The sequence below is a fragment of the Diorhabda sublineata genome, chromosome 4 (assembly GCF_026230105.1).
Source record: "Diorhabda sublineata isolate icDioSubl1.1 chromosome 4, icDioSubl1.1, whole genome shotgun sequence".
NCBI lineage: Eukaryota > Metazoa > Arthropoda > Insecta > Coleoptera > Chrysomelidae > Diorhabda > Diorhabda sublineata.
Genome location: NC_079477.1, coordinates 27,328,602 through 27,356,061, shown reverse-complemented (window position 1 = coordinate 27,356,061; position 27,460 = coordinate 27,328,602). Strand labels below are relative to the sequence as shown.

General features: G+C 31.7%; 1 protein-coding gene across 2 annotated transcripts; it reads right to left on the bottom strand.

The window, feature by feature from the left end:
• Positions 1-34: 34 nt before the first annotated feature.
• LOC130442883 (phosphatidylinositol-binding clathrin assembly protein LAP-like) lies at positions 35-25,587 on the bottom strand. 2 transcript variants are annotated; one of them, XM_056777270.1, is made up of 13 exons: positions 25,245-25,587; positions 19,862-20,004; positions 15,980-16,055; positions 14,192-14,294; positions 13,898-14,106; positions 13,738-13,844; positions 12,120-12,244; positions 11,328-11,496; positions 10,995-11,268; positions 10,834-10,938; positions 10,569-10,764; positions 10,328-10,508; positions 35-10,264 (listed from the first exon to the last, which is right to left on the bottom strand). In XM_056777270.1, the coding sequence occupies exons 1-13, from the start codon at positions 25,384-25,386 to the stop codon at positions 10,184-10,186; spliced, it is 1,911 nt and encodes a 636-aa protein (XP_056633248.1). In that variant the 5' UTR covers positions 25,387-25,587; the 3' UTR covers positions 35-10,183. The 2 variants fall into 2 exon arrangements, with proteins under 2 accessions (XP_056633248.1, XP_056633249.1); XM_056777271.1 differs by having other exon boundaries at positions 10,569-10,743; positions 25,245-25,571.
• Positions 25,588-27,460: the final 1,873 nt, after the last annotated feature.

Genomic DNA, 27,460 nt, shown 5'->3' with positions numbered 1-27,460 from the left:
AAGTTGAAGAACAGGAAGAAATAAAAATGCACAATTTCCAAAAAATATTTAATGACTCCTGATATTTTTCAGTCAATAAAGTTTGAAGAAACAAGAACATATTTAAAATCGAAATTAATGACAAAATACAGAATTTAACAAATTTACATAGAGATTGGACTAAATTTGTATTAATGCACTTAATGAAAAGAAAATATTAATACTAAAAATTTATAGAATTACTTCAAATATAGTATGAAACTAACCATCTTTATATTATAGATAGGATCTTTTAATCAATCGGCAGTTTCTGGCAAACAAATCAGATTATACCTTAAAAAAATTATTCTAACTTATATTTCCATGTTTATTAACTTTTGCCTGAAAATTATCAATATATAAACTAAATGAAAGTACTATTTCTACAAGAAATAAATATATTTAAAGAGCTCTTACATAAAGTTTTCAAATTTGACAATAACAACTACTAAATATGGAAAGTGTAAATAAAAGCAATACTCGTGTATTAGGGAAAAATAAATATTAAACGTTGGCAGCCGTGTGGTATCAGGCCTCGGCGTTGCAGAATTTATTGTTGTCAAAATCAGATTATTGTGGTAAAATTTCTTGTGTAGGTCATTTTTATTTATTTTTCACATATATGTGATACTCCTATATGGAAAGTTTCCATAAATGGAAGCTGTTTCGACTAAGGAAGACAGAATGGCAACGATTTCTCTATCCTGAGGTTCCAGCTCTGTTCTGCGCATCCTCAACCTGTACGAGGTATTCCTCAAGCATGCGCAATCTATACGAGGTATCTGGATCGATTGTAGTCACTATAATAGTGGGACATTCCTTCCCGTTTAGATAGAAGACAACGAATTATATATATGGAAGAGGAAATTACTTAGAAGGATATTATGAGGAAAAATGTAGGGAAACATACATGAACAAGAAATTCGTAAAATTATTAGGTCTAGAAGAAGAGATGCGGAGGCACAAGAGATCTAATGGGGGAAGGAGTTCGAGACTGAAAGGCGAATACAAGAAATGGGAAAGAGTGGAGGAAAAGTATTACCACGCCTAGATGGCCTGTGTGTAGCACTGAAGTCTTTGCCAACTAATTTATAAACGTTATTATTACGAGACTGTTGCCATGGAACTCTTTTTAATATGTATTTCAAGCTTTCAAATAACTAATTACAACAACCATCAAAATGACAATAAGGTATGGTTAAAAGGGAGACCTAAAGTAAATGTACCAATTTCCGACAGTCTCCAATTGTCGACACACTAAAAAAACAGCATTTTTCCCAAACACAAAACCAGGAAAGGTTGATGGTGTGCCCAAAAAGAAAGAAATAAAGAAAAAAGAAGCGCAAATATTAAAGGAAGAATGAAAGAAATTAAAAGAAAAGAAAAAGCTACTGAAAAATTTAAAGTCAAAAATTAAAGAAGCGAAGTTGATGAAAATGATGTCATTTAGGAAATCTGACGAATCTCGATGGGAAACTGAATGTAAGGATGAGGAAGAAATCTAAAAAATTGACAAACCGAAGGATCTCAAGCTAGGAGACTTTTTTTATTGGAATTCAAAGGCGGGAAACGAATGATAAATTTTGTCAAATTTCATTTGATCTAATTGTAGGAAAAGCTCCACATGCTCCACTGAAATTTGTATGTCGACATTTATGACATTTGCACACTTTGATAAAAAAAATTAAAAACCAAAAAACTCAAAAATATAATGTCGTGAAATGCAGACAGAAACATCAATCAATAGTTAATGCGCCCAAAGTAATAGACGACATAATTTATATTTTGTTTTATTATGATTTACAGACAAATTGTAAAAGTTAAATCCTCAAAGTGTCGACTATTGGCACTTTTTCCTTATGTCTAATTGTCATTTTGAAGGTTCTTTTTTTAATTAATTCCCTGATGATGAATACGTACTTATTCGAAAGCTTGGAATACATATTAAAAAGAGTACACTTTAGTGTTTGATTGCAACAGTCCCACAGATTTTTGTTAAAGATTATATATATATATATATATATATATATATATATATATATATATATATATAAAATTCATTTACAATTTAAGGTTATTTTCTTATAAATAAGCAACGAAAAATATTGCAACGTGGCAACGATGTAAAATACGTCATGTCTTGGAAACTTACCGTAAAAGCGGTTACTAGTGCAGTAATACCCACTAATTTTTATTACTACTTAATATACATTTTGCATTATAATCAATCTGGAAATAAAATATTACTTAAATTATATTTACAGTGCCGAACGAAAAAAAACCCTTTCATGATGAAAGGGTTGGTTTTCCAGTTGACTTTATGAAGTTTTTGTAAATTTAGTCCAATCAAATTATTCAATTATCCAATAATCTTATTTAATATTATTAAATATGCAAATAGAACGAAAGATGGGATGGTTAAAAGTGAATAATTATAAAATGATCAAATAATTGGAAGAAAATGTAATAAATACGATCGATTATACAAACAACTTAATAGGGAGAGGCAGACTAATCACATAATGGAAAAATAGCATTAAGGATGGAAAATTTTTAGGATAATTGATAAATAAATAAAAAATATAAGAGGATTTATTGGTCTAGAGGACGATTGTCGACGATAGTGCTTACTAAAATTATCTATTAAATGAAATTCCATTAGATTTAAGTAGAAGTTTCAATTACCACTCGCCAAAACACGAGTATGTTTCGTGATTATATAATATGAATAGTTTTTATCACCGTATTGATAATAGACCCATATGGGCGCGAGAGAAGGCACAAATATCAATTAACAACAGCTAAATTCTGTTTCCTTTTTGTTTTGGCCAATGACAACTAAACATAATTTAGAAAAAGGACGATGTAGAATCGGAACAAAAAAATAGCTTGATATGTATTAAATATATAATTTATTTCGTTCTAAACGATCTATAAAATATAGAATTATTTCGATAACAAGAATATTAAATTGATTTATTTGGAAGTTTTTTGGAAAATATTATCAAAATGTACAAGCATTAAATAAAATTCTGTTGATCCCGCAATGACGTCGTTTTTAATCTATTTTCCGTATTTATTAATATTTAATTTTTGCTATATTTTTGTTATTTAACGTCTAGAAAACTTCAGAAAATAAAAAAGAAGTGATAATAAAGATACTTTCAACAAATCTAAACTCAAGAATAAAAGGAGGACTCAACAATAAATAGAGAAAGACTCTAATTTTACTATAAAAATCTATTTTGGTAGAGACCAGGCTGCCGTTGAGTCCCCAAAGAAAAGTATCCAATTGTGCTTCAAGTTGCATTGAGATTGAAAGCTATGTTCAGTTCTACATACAGTAGAATTCATTTATAACGACTAACCGTTTTTAGCGTCGATATTATTTTACTCAAGTTCGGTTTAATAGTTAGATACTGAGAAAATGTAACCGTTTAGTGCGACTCCGGTTTGAGCGACAAACCGTTTATAGCGACCATTTTTTACGATAATTCGTCCGTTTAAAACGACGCGCCGTATTTTGTTTCAATTTAGGTAACAAATGACCAATACCTCGGCCCCCTCACTTTCCCCGCGCGCTTCGCCGTTCAATTCTCCTTATTGGCACGCAGTTAGTGTTTGTCACCTGTTATGACAAGTTCATAAAGCGCCATAAAATGAGTTCTGTAAAGAGAAAGTGTTTTACAATTGAAGAAAAGAGTGCAATATTACACATATTAGGAGCTGGTGAATCAAACGCGACCCTCGCAAAGGAATTTGGCGTATCTCATTCTACAATATCAAAAATAAAGAAGAATAAATACAAGATCGAGCCGTTATTTAATGCCAATGTTTTGAAATGCAAACGTGTAAGAACTTCTACTCATGAGCAGTTGGATAAGGCATTGTTACAGTGGTTTAAGCTTCAGCGCGACCGGGGAATACCTCTTAATGGACCTCTGCTACAAGAGACAGCAAATTTTTTTGCTAGACAGTTAGACACAAAGTAAGACACAACATCGTCAGTGGAAAGATTGTTGGCGAGTCTTTGTCAGTACAACAGAGTGATGTACACGATTGGTTAGAAAAAGTTTGGCCTACTCTACGTGCTCAATTTAGTGATGATGAAATTTTTAATGCAGATGAGACCAGGTAGTTTTATAAATTAACCCCAGACAAGACGTTGAAATTTAAAGGTGAAAAATGTACAGGAGGAAAATTATCAAAGGAGCGAATAACAGTGATGGTGGCAGCCAACATGAGTGGCACAGCTAAAAAAAACTTCTCGTAATTGAAAATCCTGGATGACTGGTGACATTTTTACCAAATGGGCACGCGCATGGGATCGTGAACTTACGAAAAAGAATAAGAAAATCCTGCTATTAGTTGACAACTGTCCTGCACATCCCCATATTGCAGAATTGAAAAGCATAACCCTAGTATTTCTGCCTCCAAACACGACATCAGTGTTGCAACCCATGGATCAAGGGATCATTCGAGCTTTGAAAGCACATTTTCGTAAAAACCTTGTTTTAAAAATGATCCAGTTTCTAGATGGCGGATGCAGTAGTGTTGAGTGCCCGAAGATCACTGTTCTTGACGCTATTCTAATGATTCAAGATGCCTGGACTCAACTCAAGCAAGGAACAATTTTTAACTGTTACAAACATGCTGGTTTTGTCCGAAGCAATGTAGAATTTAACATAACTTCAGATGATTTTAACGAAGAAGACGACGTACCGCTGAGCATTTGGGCGAAGGCTATTGATAAGCATCAGTTACCTATAACAAACGAGGACTTTTAACAATACGCGCGTGTCGATGATGCTGTCGCCACTTGTGAAGAGACGTCTAATGAAAACATTGTGGATAATATCATGGCCGACGACGCGAATAGCAAAGATAGCGACGGTGATGATGACGAACCAGAGTTTTATCCAACCTTGAGTATATCTGAAGCTCTGAAGGCTGCGGAAACGCTTAATGTATTTTTTCAGACTAACTTTGATGATGACCATATGAAAACAATGATGTCACGAATTCACAATGCTGTCCGAAGTTCTTACTACCGAACAAAAGTCTGTCAAAAAGAAACCCAAATAACAGATTTCCTACGTTAGTGACAGTATTACAGTACATTACGTACCTATGTTTGTAATTTGGTATGTACTACTTATTTGTATACATATAAGAATAATTAAAATAAACATATGTAACTGATTCCTACAACATGTTTTATTTACCTAAATAGGAAAATCAAACTTTCGCACTTATAATACATACATATGTAAATATCCGTTTTATACGTCATCCGGTTAGTACGACAATATCGCCGGTCCCTTGAAGGTCGTTATATCCGGATTCTACTATACTTGTGTAGTATGTTGAAGTATGAAATTCATAAAAAACAAATATAGAAATAAACTGAGTGATGAACATTTGGACAACGAACTAATATTTGAGCCTCCTACCATAAAAACATGTGTTGAGTCAATGCAAAAGATAATAGACCACCTATCAGAGGAATCAATAGAAGAACAGTGCCCTACAGAAGGTTTCAAGATAGAAGATATAAGCAAGGAAAAGCTATTCGAATACTTAAAAGACCCACTCAAAATCAACAGTGGAATGGAAAAGAAAGTTGACCCCAATACCTTTTTGTGACCCAATAACCCTCAGTACCGACACTGACAAAGAAGCCATTGACGAATTCCTAAATATGGATTTCACGGAAGCATCAATAATAAAAGGAAATGAAGGGCTCCTACATGCAATAATTGACCTACAAAATGCCTGGTTTTCACGCAAAGCAGATCAAAAGCAATTTGGCTTCATAGATTATTCGACGGGTGACGACATAAAGAAAGTGTCCACCAATAAAATTCAACTCAACATACTCTCCAAACTTCAAGAAAATACTTGATGGCCAAAAAGAGTTCCACTCCTTTCATTGAAATGAACATTTAAACTTGTTTTGTTACACTTCCTATATATTTTGATTAATACTAGAAATAAATGTTCGTTTGTAATAAACTGGATTAAATTCCATTTTGTGTACTTTCTTTGGCCCAATATTCCTGGGTAGCTCACTAAAAGGTTTATAAATGCTAGAATGGCTCACTAACTCAAAAGTTTGGGGACCACTGTTCTAGAGTAATCTAACTGAATTGCTTCAAAGCATGTAATAGACATTAGAGACAAGAATTGTGTATTCTTGGGGTTCACGAGTCATGCGGGTTGCATTTTTTGCCTTCCTGTAACGCAAGCGCCATCTAGCGGTCATATAAGACAACTTGGCGTTGGCCATATTGTTGATGTGTTTTTTGTAAACAAACCAGGGTGATCACCATAACATTGTCTTTGAATTCATTTAAAGAATTACTGAAAGATGGTGAACTGCGTTGTAATGAACTGTATTCATAGGACAGATAAATGCCTTGTCGGACTAAAGAATGAATCGTAAGGCGCGTGAAATTTCTATCAACAGTCCGACCGCTCATTTATATTAACTGCTATTTAACATTACGCCAAATTTTCTTTTTTTAGTCTTTTCAAAAGCCTAGATTGATGGAAATAATTGTGAAGAATAGTACCAAGGACTAATTCTCCATAGTAGAGAAAATTCTAGGTTTTTCGCACAGGAAATAATGAGACTGAACAAGACTCCGTAAAAGACTGGAAATATTGAAAAATCAAAGATGATCTGAGAAACTAAATTTATTAATCTGATATCGAAATATCTGGAAAGAATCTCAATTACTCATAGGGACGCAAGACATAAATTTCAGTAGGTAAATGTATACACAATAAGTTTAATGCAAACCCCTGGTAGTACTTTCACGCGAGGACGAAATACTAAGTTAAAGGTGATGAAATTGTGAGCTTCTGTCTAATTCGGTCACGCGTGGCCACTAGTCTTTATGGCGATACCGGGCCCTCGTGTACCTAAGGATAAACCTGAGTAGATACCATCCAGCAGATAATGAGATACTTAAAATAACATATTGAAATATGAGAAAAAGATTATTGATAACCACTTTTAGAATATTCGTAAACGTTCTAAGGTTATTCTCAGAGCCTCGGATGGGATGTAAAAGCAGCGGAAAAAAAGAGGGAACAAAGTTGAAAGATGAATTTAGGGGTTTGCAATATTTTATTTATTACTCATCATTTCACTACTCTAATTTTAACACTTTTAGTAGAAACATACTAACTCTAAAATGATCAATATAGGATATATTACTTACAAATCCTTATAGCAGACAAAATGGAAGATTACAAAATGTATTATTCAATGATCATGTTTAGGTTTGACTAAAGAGACAATTTTCAAATTTATTTCTAGAGTAACCTAACTGGATTGCTTCAAAGCAAGTAAGAGCCCATCTAGACAAGAATTGTATATAAACCTGAGTAGATACCATCCGGCAGATCAATAGATGAGTTACTTCAAGTTACATATTGAAATCTGAGTAGTAAAAGAATTAATAACAACTTAGGAAGGCTTTATATTTTAAGTAGCTCCATTTTCTTCTTGTCTCTGGCCATTGCCTATAGAAAGACTAATAAAATTTTACTTACAGAGTCTTGGGGCAGAAAAAATGGAAAGTTACAATGGCATTATTCAAATACCTTGACATTAGCAGATTTATTTCTAGAATAACCTAACTGGAATGCTTCAAAGCAATTAATATATCATCGAGACAAGAATTGTATGTAAACTGTAGTAAATTCCAACCAGCAGATAGATAAATGAGATCCTGAAAGTAGCATATTGCTGTATAAGGATAAAAAGGGCTGATAACAACAAAGGCTCGATAAGTTATTATTAGAGCTTTGGATACTTCTAAGTGGTCCAGTTTCGAGAACATATCGACCTTTCTCTTGTTGATTTGATAATATAGTTTTGACAGTTCCTTTGCTTTCAATTTTCCATTTTTCTTTATAATTCTGGCATTTGATGGTATTATTCATATTTCCCTTCGAGATATGTGTCATTTTGCTGGTCTAACTTTAACACTTTCATTAGAAACACTCGAAAAATTCAAAAGAATTTTAGTTAGAAAACCTAACGGTACAAGAAATGGAAAGTCAAAGGAGGAATTGAAAATTTTAGAAAAAGAGACAAGAAGAAGCAATATCTTATACCTCACAAACATATAACCGAGTTGCTGGGAATTGAAAATTAGAATCTTAGAAGGAGGAAAGTGACAATTTAGGACAACTCGACATTTTAATTTGGTTCATTTTCTGCTGACGTCGAGTGTTTTACATCTTACTTGTAACTGGTTCCGATTTCAACATTTTTATTAACAATATTTCGATTATTTAATCATTTATTCAATAATATAGTTTTTATTGTGATACACTTATGTTTTTTCTTAATTTTATTTTATATTCTGATTCCGATATTTGTCATTTAATGACATAAAAAAATAATTTAACTTTTTTTTAATTTACTGATTGTCTATTACATTAATTCGATATTAAAATGTGCCAGATTCAAAAGGAAGTACCATGATATTTTCAAAATGAACTAGCTGCACGAAAATTTTAAAATTGGATGTAAAAATGGAATTTTTGGCACACAATTATGGCAAAAGTAATTAATTGAGAAACAGGGAATTGACATATTAAAATTTTAGTTCAATATTTATATAAAAGGCAAGTTTTTTTAGATTTCAAAATAGTTGAAATAAAAATACACTTTTATCTTATATTATTTCGTCTAAGTTTTGGCAAAAGTCACTAAATTCCAGTTTTCAGTAATTTTATAGGCCTAACCTAACCATTCAATTTAAGATTAACAGTCCTACTGTGTGTTTCATTGGATTTAGTAACTTCTGCCAGAACAACGACGATTTGAAAACTTTGTAACTTCTGCATTAAAAAAATAAATATTAACCCTGTATAAATGATAACACAAACAAGAATTTAAAATTCAAATTTGAAAAAAGAAATAAATAAATATACAGTGAGGACCGAAATAACGAACATCGATCACTGTATTAATTCTGAGACACACTATAATATGGGTATAACGATTTTTCAACATTTCTTTGATTTTAATAGTTTTACTTTATAAAAATTATTCCGCTTTGGATTGGGATACCTCATTTATTTTAATCTGAAAAAAAGTCTAAATCTTACCCTAAAAAAAGTGCAATTACAACATCAACTTTTTGCACACTGTGTAAATCAACATATACATACAAAATAGTGAGTTAGTGCCAACATTTTTCTTAAAACTAATTTAATTATAATTGCACTGTAAATAACAAGGCTGTAAAGTGAACAAATCATTTTATCCGCCATAAAATTTTTTTAAAATACATATTTTTTCTTGTAAAAATGTCTAACAATAATTTGATATCAATTCGCATATCAATATCCTAATTCATACATAACGTTGATGTACAAGATTTTACTTTACACAAAATAGATATAAAGGGATGAGCAAGCAAATCAATTGTAGCTGTAGTATCAAGAAGCCAATAGAAAATTCTAAACAATGCACGATACAATTTGTGAAACTTCGAATGTTGATGACAACATTCGAAGTCTAAAACACCATAAAAGAATAGAAAATCGCCCAAATGTTTTACTACAAGCACTAATAGAGCCCAACCACACTAGAAGACCACAAGAGAGGTAATCAGCTATGCTCCCTGGTATCATCTTCCCATAACGTCATAAAATCTAGGTTAGGTTAGACTTCTAGCATTTTACAGTCGATTATAATAAATTCGCAGTGATCACCCTACAAAATTGTTTTTTAAAGTTGTTAAACTTTATGGCAGACAATATAAATATATTCAAAGTATTTCAACAATAACAAATCTCAAAAATGTGATTTTCTTCTTTGCTTATTACTAAACACACTATATACTATTAATTATCACAATAATTACGCTGTTTGATTCTTCGAACCTTTCAGCAGGCTAGAAGGACCAGACAGTGTAGTATTTACAGTGTGTTCAGAATGAATATCACCGATGGTACCAGAAATTCCAACTTAATTTTTACTTCTTGTTCCTCCTCAACATCAGCCTAATTCAATGTATTTATTATATTTTAATATTATTAAATATATTAATTGATATTCATTATATTTAACAAAAATAATTTTATACATCTGGGAATTTCTTATTTATAGACGGATGTGGATGAGATATTGTAATAATCAATGAAATAGGAGAGACTGTGGTCCCATTTGACTCATCGCAGGATTCAATTGTGGCATCGTTTGTATAGGACGCATACTCTGAAAATAAAAAAAAAATCCGATATTTTTTTTTTGGTAAAATTTGTTTTAATTTTTTAATACCATCATTTGAGGGTGCTGAAGGTACATCTGTGGTTGCGGTGACGAAACTGTGGCATTATTAAATGGCGATGAAGACATGGCTTGATTCATAGGTTTATAACCTGCTCCTGTAGTATCTGATATGGGTTGAGGAGTCCAACTGGTTTTAGAACCGATTTTAGGAGAATTCCATTGAACTCCTCTGAAAACAAATATTCAACATAAATAAATTATAGATAATCTAGATCCTTGTTGAACTCACTTTGGGGTCGTTCTGCTGTTAATAGAAAGATTTTCAGCAAGAGATGCTAAACTTGATTCCAAATCACCAGTAAGTAATCCATTCGAAGACGTTGGTTGATTATTATTTTCGGTATTGTTGGATGTACTGTTTGAACTCTGTTTTCCGTCTAAATTAGATGGTTGGAGCACACCACCTAGGGCATCAAAGTTGGTTCCTTAAAGAAATGAATTTTATACAGAAAGAACGCAAATTACAAGTTACCAGATAGTAAGATAGAACTAACCTTTAGATTCTGTATTTCCAAATACTGAAGCAAAATTATTTTCTGATACAAATGAACCAGTAGACGATAATGTTGAACTAGGTCCCGGATTCATTACAGCAAATCCTGGAATATATTTTTTATAGTGAATTTATACATTGTACAATATTCTACAATCTCACCATTTCCATTGGTCAACCAAAGGTTATTCTGTTGTGGCGGTAAGAATGCATTCAAATTTTGTGGTATTGGTTGAGCGAAAGCATCTGAGAAGGGATTAGAAAGTTGCAGTAGATCATCTGAAGCTTTAGAATTAACTGAAGCAGGTTCCTCAGTGAATAGATCAAATGTTGGAGTACTAGTGAACTGAGACGAAGAAGAACTTGTTTTAGACGTAGATGACGTAGGAGATTTGTTCAAGAACGGATTGTTAGCTGCTGTCGGTGACACCTTAGTCTGTAAAAAATTTTTTATTGATAATTAGCTGTAGAAAGTAGTGAAAAATAATTTTATACCTTAAATTGATTCATGGCAGCTTCCTCTTCGGCCAGTAGTTGTAATTTTAATTGTTCGTCTATACCATTCGCTGAGCCAAATTTAGAATTTGCCACATTACCGAAAGCATTACTTGTTGAAGACAATGCAGTTACTCCCGATTTCACGTTTTTCTGGTTACTGGCGTTACTGTAGATAAAATTAAGTAGTTCAGGATAAATTAAGTTACAACAGGTGAATGCAAACATGAACTGACATAAATATAAAATGCTTCATTAATAAGGTTCTTTTAACAATCTGTAAAATTGACAACTAGCAGATGGTTAATAGCAATATTATAAGTTGTCATGTAGGAAGATTGCCCAGTGGCAATTTCCTTTCACATTAGAAAAATTGAGGGATAACTACACGCCATTAAGACCCTAAAATCTGTTAGGCAGATTAGAAACATGGAGAGATTTCTTTCTTATTCAACTAATTGGACTCAAAAAAATCATTGGACAAAGACGAGCTAAAGAGAGTTTCTGGTATGCTTACCGGACACAGTCTGGTGAACTACCAGCTGAAAACCATCAGAGAAACTACCAACAGCATTTGTCGTTTCTGTAAGGAATCAAAAGAAACTGACAAATACCTTTTTGAGTAAGAGGCACTCATTAAACAAGGACTACAGAACTTATATTCAAGTTTTTTAAAGCCAGAAGAGGTAAGCCGAATAGCCCGCAAAGTCGTTACTGGTGAACAGTCCACAGTACATAATATCCATATCTAAACTATGTTCACTTTACTTTTCCAAACTAAACATAAAATACCTTGCTTGACTGGAACCTGATGTTTTTTTTCCTTCCATATAATTCAAATGTTGTTCCAAAGCATCCAAGAGACTGCTCGGGGCTTTTGTTAAATCTGGTATATCTCCTTTATCTATCCCCACGTTCTGAAAAAGAAAAATTCCAAATTTTATTCAATAAAAAATAATAATATTGTTATAAATGTAATTGATTTTTTTGCATAAGATAGTATAAAGTAAAAGATAAATTTCAAGTCTGATGTTACTTCATCTCTACATGTCTTGAATAAATGAACAGAGTTGAACATAAAGAATAAATTTAAACCATTAGTGTCCAACTGCAACTAAAGTTGCATGACAATTTAGAATTTTCTAGTAATAAAAAATTTTCAAAGTTTAGAGAAACGTGATTCATATTGTTATCTGCTTGATTTCATAAAGGGAAAAAATATTTTCTTCCTAACAGATCTATTATTTTCATATTCATGAATCCTTTCTTTTACTATGGCCAAAAAAAGGAATTATGTTCAAATTTTCATGCAATTGAAGTTGCTTATTTCAGGAAAAATTGAAAATTTAATTCAAATTTACAATGAAAATATGTGGAAAAAATTTAGTTTTGATGTATTGAAAATATAACTTAAATAAACACTTAATATAAAAGTCCTGTGGGAAAAGGGACATTACGTGGAAATAAACAGGGTATAAATATTCGTTTTCTTGGAAACTATGGGGTGAATTGATTTCCAATGGGAAATTGAATATGGACCGATGAAATAAAAATTTTTGGTTTTGATAAATTGTGTTCTAGTGCCCCAAAATCCGCCAATAGGTAATTCAAAAAGAATCAAAGACTCAAATGACTCTAAATCTCTTGCAGCTATAGCAAACCCACATTCTGAAATTTCTAAGAGAATGGAGATTAACAGATCAGCTGTTAACACTGGGTTCCTCAGTATCGCAGCAGAAAAGGAATACACAATAGATTATTTGGGTCAGGGTGTATATGATACCCCAATATCTACATACATCCATACATAGAAATGGAACAAGGTCCAAAAAATGGGGTAGCCTTATGCCATAAATGTTTGTAGGGTCCAAAGATAGGTATTGCATAGGCAGTTAGGTTCTAACATAGACCTTTTGCCATACTAGAGGGAATTTTTTCTGTATATTCTTCATAAGTATGGTCTTACCAAAAAGAAATGACCATGACTTGGAGCGGTTAGATCATTTAATTGTGAAAAGTGAATATGAATATAAAATTTATGTAACATATAAAAACAATTTACTGCAATAATAACTGCAACGTTTCACTACACCCAGAATGTTTTTTTAGTTACCATCAACCATAAGACATAAATTATTTGGAACAAAATTAATGAAATGTATTAGTAACTTTTTTTTAATTCAGACTGTAAATTAATAACTTTTATGATTATTAGAAATAATTTCAAAAATATTTGATGTCATTATCCTAATTTAAATCCTGATTTGCTCCATGAGTGATCAGAACGCAAATTCAGTAACTCTATTGATGATTTATTGATTCAACACCATTTTGACACAATATAAATTGAAAAACATTTGAAAAAAAGTTTTGAGCATTAATGAGTTAAGGAAATTTATGTTTAACTTACCTCAGCTACTTTTAAAAATTCTGCTACTCTATCCATTCGAATTAAAAACCGCTTGTAAATATCTAGAGCTTCTTTACACTGTTTCTTATTCATATCAAAGAATTTTTCTAAAAATATATAATAAAAATGTTGTCAATTAATTTCTATAATATTCACTTACCTAATAAATTGATAATTCCATCATTATAACAGGCAAATAAACGAATTAAATCCTTAAATAGCAACATGAAGCTCATGTTAATGACACCATTTGTTAAATCGTTTGCAGAACAATCAAACTCCAATAAAACATCCAGTTGATTTTGTAATGTTGGAAGTGTTTTTAATAATTTATCTGCGTTCATAGTTCTCAACATACCATCATCTTTTCTGCAAAAATTAAATAATAATTATAAATTATTCGTTTGGAATAGTTTATTATAATTTTGATGAAAAATTAAAAAATCATAGTTACCCCCTTTTTATTTTACAAAAATCAAAAGCAATCGTTCTGTATGCTAGTGCCTTTTCGTTCAGATATCTTGAATATTTTCTTATAAACGGGGACATATCATAACCTAAAAAAATTCGTACCATTTGGGAATTTGCGTGGTTTGAGAAAAAAATAGTTTTGAATAGTTTATATATATATATATATATATATATATATATATATATATATCCTTCATTATATTTTTTTTGTTGAATCTTTCATCAATATTTATAGAGAAAAAAATTATTGAAGATTCCAAATTTTGTAGGTAGTTTGAACATTTCAGTAAGACTGCCATATTGCGTGACGTCATAAGTATAGAATAAACACTGAACATATGATACGAAGTAAATACGACAGTTATTCTCTCGGTTATCCTTAAATAAGTGTTATTATTAAACTTTGATTAATCTGTAAAATGGTATCTAAATCGTATTTTGTGTCAGGATATAAGACACGAAACACAAAAGTTTTTTTTATAATACCAAGCAATTCGAATAAACAGTAACTGATTCCACCAGGAGAACTGATGGATATGTGGGACTCCCTTAGCCTACCCACTAAACCGCCATCTTCTGTCATCTCCGTCCAACCAGGGACTATTGTGATATTACTTCTGATTGGTGGGTCTATCCGTTTATGATGTACGTTTCTATTATGATATCGCCATATCAGGCAGCCGTCTATATTCTTTTGCCTAAGAATTCTCTCTGTGTAGGTAACAATCAGTTGCAAACATTCTACCTTGTGCAGCATCAACTGGACGACATTATCAAGATTTATGCTACCCACAGAATCCCTTACCTCCTCTCTCAAACCCCTCCAGTGATTATACAAGAAGAGTGTGTGTTTGGCATCATCTAAGTCGTTTCCACAATACGTACACTCAGGTGTTTGTACTTTCTTCATTTTGTGAAGATACCGTCGGAAGTAGCCGTATCCCCTCAAAAGCTAGGTAATGTAGAAGTTCACCTCTCCAAACTTCCTTTCGATCCACAGTAGAAGGTTTTTTTATTAGTCCCCGCGACCATTCAGCTGATTTCTCTTCTGTCCATCGTTGTTGCCACGTCCGTATTGTTCTGGTGCGTTCGATTGTTGCCGCATCCTGTCGTGTTATATCTGAGCTGCTTCTGCATATCCTCTTACGCTTGAGAGCCAGGAGGTCCATGGGAATTATACCCACCACCACTAGGACCCTTTGTGCAGAGACAGTCCGGTAGGAGCTGGGCGATTCTCGGTACACCTTGTCTCTGTCCCATCGTCATCGCTTTATTCTCAAGGCGTCTGCCCCATACAAAAGAATTAAGTGAGTTGTCGCCATCAGCAACATTCGTTTCTTCGGCCGTTAATATTTGCCATTAAGCGGTTCAAAAATGCTGTTATTTCGGCCGGTTTTTGAGCTGTCTTCCGCATGTGGGGCCAGAAATATATCTTCGTATCTAAGGTCACTTTATTTCGCATCTAGACTCTATTTCGTCTGTCTCGATCTCATGGACAGTCTTGTCTGTATACATTTCCTTTCCAGTTTTTTCCGTGGAGAGTTCAGGTCCATGATCTATCATCCATCACCTCACTCGTCTCATTGTCTGGTACAGTTTAAGCTGCGCTAATTATGCAGATTGTTCGGTGATCACAACTATGACATCATCGGCGTAAGCAACGAGAAGCACGCGAATAACTCAATTATTTTCAATGAAATTCACATCGATTTGCAGCTATAGAATAAATACATAAAAAGGAAAAAATTGTTATGAAAATTATTTTCCTTACCTTGAACGCCGCCTTTGTCTAAGAAATTGCTCAATTGGAATGTGCTGTTACTAGATGCTAAATATTGTGTGAATCTCTGAAAAAATAATATTTCATAGTGATTGTTTCTATATACCGATTTATACATTAAAGCAGTACCTAATACAGGAGATGATGAAAATTTACTAAAATAATCAAAAATCGATTCAATTGTTTCTCTCTTCTGAGTCATATTATATACAGAGTGAGTTTTATGTATGGAACTCCTCAATTATCTCGGGAACGGCTTGTACGATTTTTATACGGCCGGTATTATGGTTATTATGTTATTTAAAATGAATCACCCTGTATATTTTACGCTTTACGAAATACTGATTATTTTTCATGTAATATTCTCTATACCTAAATGCCATAATTTCGTAGTTATAGCTACATTTGGGTTACAAATTTGACGTTTAAATAAATTATTATTGTTGAAGTTTATTGAAAGTCACAATGGATATTTTAATGATATTAGGATGTGGTTATAGGCGTAGAAGTCAACAAGAAACGTATAATATCTTTAATAATTTATATCCTAACCGAAATTCCATAACAAGATCTAAGGTCAGTAAATTAGTAATAAAGTTTAACGAAACTGGTTCAGTAAAAGATTTAAGCAAATCAGGGCGCAGAGAAACTGCATCAACTGAAAACAAATCTTTAGATGTTTGTGTCCTGTTAGAAGACGATCCACACTTGAGTACTAGACACATATCCAGGGAACTTGATATTTCGCAAACCTCCGCAATGAAAATTTCACTTGATAATAAATTTCATCCATACAAAGTAACGTTGGTTCAAGAGTTGTCAGATGACGATCTTGATAGACGTTTGCAGACCTAATAATGGAAATAGTTACAATCCAAATTGTTTAAGTAATGTTATGTTTTGTGATAAGGCCACTTTTTGTATTAATGGAAACGTAAATGGGCATAATTGTAGATACTGATCACGTAACAATCCTCGTTAGATGCGTTAATCCCTCACCCAACATCCCGAAAAACTGAATGTATGGGCTGGAAAAATAGGCGACAAAACAATTGGTCTCTTTTTCATTGAGGGTAACTTAAATGGTCCGGCGTATTTAGAATTATTGAAAAATAGTATTATAGCTGAGTTGGCTCGGATATTTCCAAATCCAAGTAAATATTTTCAACTACATTTAAAAAAAACTTCATTCTTAGAAATTTTCAGACTGTAACAATATCCCAAACGGCAATAATTGGTTACAAAAAGATGGTGTCCAACCTTCACTATACGTGTGATCTGAGGCAAAACCTAAATAATGTGTTTCCCAGAAGATGGATTGGAAGGCGTGGTTTTATCGAATGGTCCCCGCAATAACACGACATGAAAACTTTAGACTATTTCCTGTGAGGTTACTTAAAAAACATCGTTTATAAAACAAATATTCCGGAATTAAAAGATAGGATTACCACAGAGATAAGATGAATTGAGCAGTCAGGGATGTTACAAAATGTATTGCAAAGTTTTAAAAATCGCATGGCTTGTTGTATTGAAGTAATTGGCAGCATTTTGAGCATTAGCTGTAATCGTTTTTACTGTATGTTTTCTTAATTTACTGTATGTTTTATAAAATTCCTAATTTTTCCACTTCAAAATGTGGATCTACCTCTAACAAGACACAAACATTTAAAGATTTGTCTTCAATTGTTGTAGGTTTTCTGAACCATGATTTGGATAAATATTTGACAACACCAGTTTCCGTTAACTTTTTAATAACTTACTGACAAGAGACCTTGTTACGAGATTTGTATTAGCACATAAATTATTAAAGAATATTCAAATTAAACGAGTTTATTCAATCGTAGTCATCTAAATGTGTAATATTTATTGCAACTTTGGTGGAACAAAGTTCAATATTTTTCCGGAAAAAGGAAAGATCTGACAACAATGTAGATACCACCATTATCCAAGATAATTGAGGAGTTCCATACATAAAACTCACTATGTATAACAGTACAGGGATAAAGTACTAGGTCTGTTCTTAAATTCAAACTGCTTCTACGTTTAATATTTATAATATTAATATTTATAACTTTGTAAATTATTCATGAAATCAGAATGTGATAGATGGAGGGTATCTTAAAAATTCACTTCCATCTTTATCCAACTAGAACGCAAAGTTTTAATAAAATATGTCATTTTAATTACAGCGTAATTATAGGGGGTAATAATATATGAAAGTGGGAAGAGTTGCAGAGCCCAATCATTCAACGCTGGACATTAAGGGTTACAGCTTTAAAATTACTACAGAATTTAAATACCTAGGATATATTATAAACAGGAACAATAAAATAGAAGAAGTAATACAGATGAGGTTAAATGTTGCCAGTAGATATTTATTGTATCGAGCTGAGGTGTGGACACTAACAAAACACACCCAGAAGAAGTTAATATTAAGGAGGATCTATAGGCCAGTTTTCTAAAGTGTATAGAGAATACTCAAAAACAGAGAACTCAAGAACCGGTACAGACGACCAGCTGTGATAAGAAGTAGAAGAATTAGGTGACTGGGCCATATAAGAAGAAGGGATGAAGAGACAATAAGATGAGTGAGGAGAAGTCAACCAGAAGGAAGGCGCACACTGGGAAGACCAAGAGAATGTAAGGAGATTTAATGGAGAAGTAGACATGGCTGAGAATAGAAAATTATAGAGGCAACTTGCTTGCTTTATATCAAAAATATCTTATATCATATTGGTAGACAATCAAATGTACAATATTATAAAACATCTTACCCTTAATAGTTAGGGGAAAAGTTGGCAATATACATTATAAGAGTTTATTGGGTAAACTATGGGACTTGATGGAAATTCAAGTAAAAATTGTAAGGGGGTATTTTGGTCTAGAAATTTGAAAACATCAATTTTTTGCATATTTTCAAAGCTTAGACGCTTAAGATTGTGTCCTTAAACGTAGCGTCTAAGCTGGCCAAGTGGAACAAGTTATTCTTCTGGATTGTTTCTCCAACTTTTAACGCGTTTTTCTGGAAACTACTATTTTTGAAGTGGTTGACATTATATTAAGTTCTACCCGACGAGTTCCTTTGAAATTTGGTTGAAATATTTCTTAAATATCTGTCTATCGCGTCTGCCTTGTATTTGAAAAAATTTCATTTTGAAGTATTTTTATTCGAAAAGGTCAAAAAAATTGTTAGATACTTTGGAATTGCAATGTTTTTTTTTCTTTTGTTATATTTGCAAAGAATTTATTTTACTTTTTTGGTTTTTGTTTTGAAATTTCGTTTACCAGAAAAAAAAACGATTGGGTACAAAAAGAGCTCAGTTCACGTTTAGTACCCTGCTTAAACCAAACGCCTTACAAGTAGGTACGTTTTACTCGTCTATTTACGTTTTATAATTTAATATTCATTTGTAGCAAGTTAACAAGGTATAATAATGATTTTTTTCAAATTCCAAGTAGGACTACATTTAAGTGCATCTGTCTAAATAACGGCGTATAATGCAGTCCAATTTATAATGATTCGATTGCCTGTAATTTATTGAAATTCTGTTTTTTAATATGCTCAAAAAGTCAATAAATATCATATAAAAAAAATGGGTAGAAAAAATGTTTTCTAAGTTTCAAAAATGCCTAAAATTTGGGGTTCTAGACCAGGATATCCCCTTTAAAGGATTTTCCACAGTTTCAAATCATATAATGATAGCTGCTGAAAAAACGGGTAAAGCTAGAAAATTATGAAAAACTGTCAATGAGTTCAAGACATAATATTACACACCCGGATCAAATAAAACATATGGAGGGTTTGTTTGTTTGACAAGAGTCACATTTCATATGTTTGAGACAAACCAGCACGTTTAGGTTTGGTATACATACTTCATTTCCATAACACATCATGTGGTGAACTGTAACTAATGCTTTGTATACTACTATCCAGTTCGCATTTTGTGATCTTTCTATCAACAAATTTGCTAATTGTGGTATTGACACGTTCGGTTCGTTTGTGCAATGAACTAAATCTAAAACAATAAAAAAAACATAGCAAGAAATAAGTACATAAAAATTTGATTAGAAAAATATGGTTTATAGCATGAATATAAGAAAGACAAATAAGAAAAGCGTGAAGTATAAAATAAAAGTGGAAGAAAAAGGAATGTCTGGAATGGGTAGTTTAACAGTTTCATAGCACAATATATTAGTCAATAAAAATAATTGGTTATAACCCTAAATATCAATAAACTATTTGAATTTGGCTTTTATAGCGATGAACAACAATACAATCCGTAAGGGTGTTTACTGCTGTTTAGTTTTTTTTTAAATATTTCTAGTGATGCCTTGAGCATGTCCTTCTCTATTTTATTCGACAAGGTTGTCCTGTATATCATAAGCAGGTAATAATTATTATGAAATAACCCCGTTGAGGTTGATTCCGAGAAATCTAATTTTTTTTATAAGTAAATGTCTGGAGATGAGTCAGAGGAAAAATCAATGAGCTTCGAGCATATTTTCTTTTTTATAATGAATAAAGCATCTCCAAGATGGAAGTCTTATCAAATGATATCATCTAATTAATAACAATGTAATTCGATAATAAGATTTAATACAGATGTAATTGAATTTTTATGGTATTTTGAAAACAAATTTTCACCAGGGCTTTGTTTTGGCACTGTATTTGACTGATTCTTGTGGCCGCTAGGTTCACCTCTACATAGAGAACCAATTAAGGAATTGGTTATTTTCGATGGTATAACGTCACTCAATAAGTTGTGTGACCGACAGACAGATGGCACTTCCATTGTCAAATTCATATGGCTTTTATCAAGTACCAACTTTTAAAAGACTATTTGTAAAATTTCATGACATTTCGATTAGTCAGAAAAATGTAAAAGCTATTTAAGTGAAGCTACTTTTGTTTAAAAAAAAAAAAAGAATTCAAAACGATTATGTGTGTAAATTTATCATTGCTTCTTGATAAAAAATACTACACCAGCTCAGCAATGGCTTCAAAAGTGTTATTCGGACTCTGCTCCATTGAAAAGAATCATTTGTTGTTGTTTTGCTAAATTTAAACATGGTCGTACAGACACCCGATTATAGTGAACGTTCTGGTCGTTCGATTGAAGTGGTTACTCCATAAAACATCCAAAAAGACCACCAATTGGTTATATCTAATCGTAAATTGCAATTGCGCGGGATAGCTATGGCCGTAAAGATATCGGAAGGCAGTGTGTTTACAAATATGCTTGAGCATTTGACCATAAAAAAGTTTTTTTTTCGAAGTGTGTAATGATTCAGAGCAGTGTTTGGCCATGGTTACATCAGATTTTCTGTGTCGATACAGTCAGCTGGGTAGGTTTTGACTTCAATATTTATATATTATTTCCTTTCAAAAAAGAGAGACAATCAATAGCAAATACTACATAGAGTTGTAGGATCTTTTAAATGCAAAAATCAAGGAAAAACGGCCTCATATGTCGAAGAAAAAACCACGGTTTCACCAAGACAATGCACCAATTCACAATTCAGCTCAAATGAAGAAGCAATTGCTGAAACTGAAGCCTATTTTGAGACAAAAAACAAATCCTTCTGCAAGCACTGCATCGAGAAGTTAGAGAAGCGTCAGAATGATTGTATTGGTCTTGAAAGAGATTACATTGATGAATAAAATCGATTTTTGATAAAAAAGTTAGTCTCAAGACTTATTGAGTGATGTGTTAATTGACAGAAGTATTATGTGTATTGAATTTAACATCATAAACAATATTTAAAAACTTATAACAATGTAATACAAAAAGAATGGATGTGATATTATCATTAACAAATGATACGCCTACTTAATAGACTGGTGTTGTTAGATGATATGCTGGGCGTCCTGTTTTTTATCTCTTATCAATTTCGACAAAATTAACATTGTGAAAGTGTTTCGGGTTAACTTTTCAAGACATATGTGACCAAGATAAAAAAATATTTTAAATTTTAAATTAAATTTACATCTGTACATATTTACATGACATTAAACGTTGAAATCTCTGGCTTACTTGGAATTGATTGAAGAAATTTCTCTAAAAGAAGAGATAGAAATATTCAAAACCTCTTTACCATATTTAAACTATGATTGACAGATTTTTTCTCTTAAAACAATTCTACAAAGTGAAAAAATCCAAAACATTATTTTCCATTTTAGTTAAACAAATAATTACACTTTCACTTTTAGCACAGTTTTTATTTTCAGAGAGAATCGGAAATCGCACAGTGTCAAATCTGGTGATGTGAGCTGAAAAGAAGTTTTTTTGTGGCCAGAAACTTATGAATCAAAAGCAAATTATAGCATGATGAGTAGTGATGATAAGAAAGAAGTTATTGGTCCTTCTTTGCACTCTTCCTTTATAAATTATTTTGCAAACGTTTCTGTACCCCCTACCCCTAGTAAAATTCAGAGTTCACAATTATTCCCCTCGTGAGTTAATGGTTTTCGATTGATAACTTGAATTTTTGTCTCAAGGTCATAGCCTTTTATCTCCAATAAAATTAAATCTAAATCGAGGTGACTCATTTCTCTCTGCACATACAATCTAACTGAAGCAGCTATAGGACAATATTTACAAGCCAGAGCAGGTTCAAACTTATTATCACTTGTTTCAGCAGATGAATTTATGAGTAAGTCTATGTTGCTAAAAAAAATTCATTCACATTACATGTTGACATCTCTTACATCCTCCATCAGGCTCCAAAAGTGAGGTAGCAGCACTTATCATTATTGCCACTGACCACTTTTTTCTTGTTTATTTCACTTAGCTTACTGCAGGCAATTTCTTGGAAGATCAAAATATTGCATAGAACAATATTGCATTTCGCTTGACATTATGTAAGTCTCTTACTAACGCGTCATAGTTGCCAATAATCAAAATTCCATAAGTAGATGCAAACAATTTCCTAACATAAAATTTTATTCAATATTTTGTGATCGGTTTAAAAATGAAAATAACAAAGCTAGATAAAGTGGATAAGAAAAAGTGCATCACTCGCAATAATTACATCTGCTTCTGCCTTGCTTTTTCAGTCTCATGAGCAGAAAAGAGAGCCTAGGAGATGGTGGGATAAGCCCTGGAATTAGATGAAAAAACATACTAAAATTATTCAGGAATGGATGAAGAAACATTTGAAAAACTAATGAAAATAAAACATAAGATAACTAAGAAATCATTGCCGGAAGTAATATCAGAAGATTTGAAATTCATTTCTCTCTAGAATTTCAACTTATACAGAATAAAACTGGCACCAAACTGATAAACAACTAAACATCATCTGATCATGATTTGATGAAGAAATATTACGTCTTGCATTGCATTACACATTGTCTTGCATCATATCAAGTGACCTTTATAAAGCCTTAATGAATGTCCACTAGATTTGATTGTAAATATTAATAAAAATAAGAACTCATCTAATCTGTTGAGAAAATTTTATTTTCTATCTTTTGATATGACAAAAGCAAAACAACTTTGAAGTTTTTAAAACTTCAAAGAGTTGAAATCAGTGCCGCTTCAACAGAATTGTTTAATATAGATAGGCAAATAGATTATGTATATAGAAAATTCCTCTCATTGAATGGATCAAGTCGATGGTAGTCAGCCAAAAATATGCCGATTTATTACACTATACACCATAAAAATTTCAAATAAAAAATCAATTGAACAAACAGCTTTTTTCAACTGGTGATCTAGGTTATAAATTCTATTTGAAGTGGAAACTATGTTGTTTCAGACAGATAACGGAGGCAATTCTTATTATAAGTTGAGGCCAAGTATGGACACTTATTATTCAATATTCATTAAGTTAATATGAGTACTAGAATTCATAATGTACTTTATTCAAAATGTATTTAATGTGTCAAACAATTACTTGTATTGAATGAATTAAAATTTATAAATAAATAGTTGTAATTCAGCATTTGATCAAATGGTAATAATAATTTTTGTTTTTCTGAACCTGTTTCAATAATGACCTACTACTTAAATTATTATTTAATTGATTTGTTGTTAAATTATATTTTGCATATTCATTTTTTTAATACTTTAAACTTGTTTCTATCATCAAAAACAAATGCTGTTTTAAAAATAAATTCCTGTAATGGACAATTTATAAAAATTAGTGTGAAATCATATTGAAAGTGAAAAATTTGATGTAAATACAAAAAAATGATAAAAAAAACATATTTATATAATGATGACAAATTCATGTTTGACTGATCACCACACTCCCTTCCAATAACTCATTATTCACACCTAATAAAGATAATTGAATGTATTATGTTATTATAGAATATAGAAATGTATTATTAACATACAGTTAGGGACAAAAATATTTAACCTTTTAAAATTTATTACCTTCTGGGTTAAGTTGTATATTCATAAACTTAGTTAATTAAAAACACTCTTGCCCTGTTGTAAATAATGTTTTTCAACTTTACACATCAGAATAGTTCAACTGATTTTTAAGAAAACATTAAAATCTTTACTGTGAGAAATAAATATATAATCCTACATTTACTGTTCAAAAGAGAAGGTCATGTCATACCTAATCAAGTAATTCTAGTTCTAAAATGTGTGCTTGTAAAATATTCAAAAATTTGCATAATACAAAATAACTTTATATCTATTAAATCGATCTGTTTGGCAATACTAAAAGTTGGTACTTATATAACTGCTAAATATGATGGAGGTAAATTTATCATTTAAAGAAAAATTAACGTTGACCCGAATTTTAAAAACAGGTTTCTCTGTCAGATATCTTGTGTCTTTTACCATATAGTCCAAAAATTAATGAAATAATATAGTTACATCAGTGAAACCTTACATTTCATTGAAAAATATACATAAAAATAGGATTCAATTTTCAATGGCATAAAAGAATTATTCTAATAAGCTTTAATATTATATTTTCGATTAAACATTAATCTAACTTATTTTTTTGCAATCTTACCAATTGAATATGTTTGTTATATATTAAAATAGTTGAATCAAATAAATATTTGGGATGCAAATTCAAGGGAATGTCGTTGTAACTAGTGATAAATAATTTGTAAATACTGATTCATCAATAGAATAAACAATAGTTTAATCAAAACTTTTCTACTGTAATAGAATATTTTATACAAAATTCAATGGAGAGGGTTTCTAACATATTTGGTGGAATGATTAGGTTTTGACAAGGGATATAATTCTAAACGAACCAGTTCTTGTCTGAGAAAAAAACTCACAATCTAAATGCTTTTTCTTTGGTCCAATCATTTCTTCTGTCGTTGCTTTGCATACTGATTTTGCTATACCTGAACCAGATAAGCTGTGTTTTGCGGCCAAAAGTCTATCGTTTATAGTCTGCCCTGCTAATCTTCCTGTCATATTGCACCTGTTGAGTCACTATTACTGACGGAAAAACGGTTAAACGAAGGCAAACAATGTCTAAGAAACTCACTCAGATTTTTAAACGTTTGAATCAAATTAAATTGTAATTAAAATGAGTTAATAAGTGTATATCATTACTAACTAAAAGCAAAATGAAACATAAGTGACAGTTGCGACACTGAGTTAACTGACAGCATTAGCGATATGAAGTTAGTTGATCCTATTGAAATGACCTTCAACACGAGCTTCCACGATCAGTGTAACATAGGCGTTCATGAATTTTTATAATCAAGGTAACTTCACCAATTATTATAGTTACACTAGTATCATTGTATAAAGAATATAGTATAAATATTCTTTATACAATGCTATTATTATATGTGTTAATTAAGAGTGCCGCCACATGATTATCAAGGTAAATTTCAAAGGAAACGCCAACTATTATTTTCGCCCTAGATATTTTTTCACACTTTTGTAGAACTTAGGTTATTGAAATTTTCAATAATGAATAATATTTAACTGGATATTTCTCCCACATGAGATACTCCTCTTTCTCTCTACTATACATAATTATTACATTTTGTTTAGTTTAGTAGATTTAGTAATTGTGAGCCTGACATATAATTAGTTGGTTTTATTTCTTGGATATATATCTACTGTTATTTCAAAACTAAGATTTATATGTTGGTTGTAATAATGTGAACTATTCTTAATATATTTAGAAATATTGATTCCACTTAACGACCACAGGGCCTAGTTTCAGCTCTCTTCAATAACTTGAAAAAACCGTAGGTGTTGTAAATAAAAGTTATGGTGGAACGTACCCCTAGATTACTGGAGACTTACGATAAAACTGCTGAGTGTACAATAGATACTTTTAGTTTAATTTGCTGCAAGTTTTGATTAAGTCCGTTCTAACACACAAATATTTTATAAGCTGAGCGGATGTGACGTTGTCATCAACAGTGGTGCCATTTTGAAGTTGAGTAACCGCAGGCATATGGATGGAACGGTAAAAATAATGCTGAGGGAGAGTTGATTGGAACGTACCCTTACTAGTGTTTTCGATTAGGAAGGAGGAATTTAATTTCAGCAAACTAAATTATTTTCAATTTTCCATAAAAAACTCCTCTATTACTTTATTTGTTAATATATTAATATTCTCATTTTATTCTTTAGGTTTTATCATATCATGAAATTATTCTTAAATTTCGATTAAAATATATCTAACCAATATTTTTTGTTACGTCTATGGCAAGAGCGTTCGTTAATCTTCGACGTGCAGCTAATTCACAGAACAGACTTTTCAGCTGAATACCTCTCCCATAACTTCTTTTTTTGTCCTTGTCGCGATGGGAACATAAAAACAAATTTTCAGGCCAAGACATATCGATATAAACACTTTTATTACGTGGGTTTTACGTTATCGTAGGCCAGTCTGTTATACACTTAAGAACGTTTAGAGAAAAACGATGCTCTTAAAATGAGGTTATATCTTTGTCACTATGGTATAAAGCGAATTTATCAACCAAAAATTATCGCTTTTAGATCAATGTTTGTTTCGTTCAATGAACTTCGGTAATTTCAAGGTTGCTTCGTTGCACACAATATTAGTAAAAAAAACTACTTGGAACCGAACTATAAGTTGCATAATAGTGTTTAGAAAAGATAGTTGCGGTAACTAGAGGTTATAGGTAAAGGTAATCGACACATTTATACTCATTAATGAGTATGTAATGAGTAATTACTTTACGCGTACTATATTTGATGTTTTATTTACTTCTATACAGTTCTCTCTATATTTTAGATGTTTCGGAATTGAAATTAGGTATAAATATATAAGCAAATGTTAACTTATATTTTTTATCAGTTTTCCGTTCAGATATTCACTGTGTGGGCACGGGTAAACACGACAAATGAAGCTCTATTTATTTTACGGGCTTATCATAGCTTGCAGGATTTACTTATAAAAGGTGGTATTGTTTTTCAAGATGCTACGCACATCGAAAATTCTAACTTAAAGTTTAGTTTACATCCCGTATTTTCCGTTGGTGTTAAAAGCATCAAGATT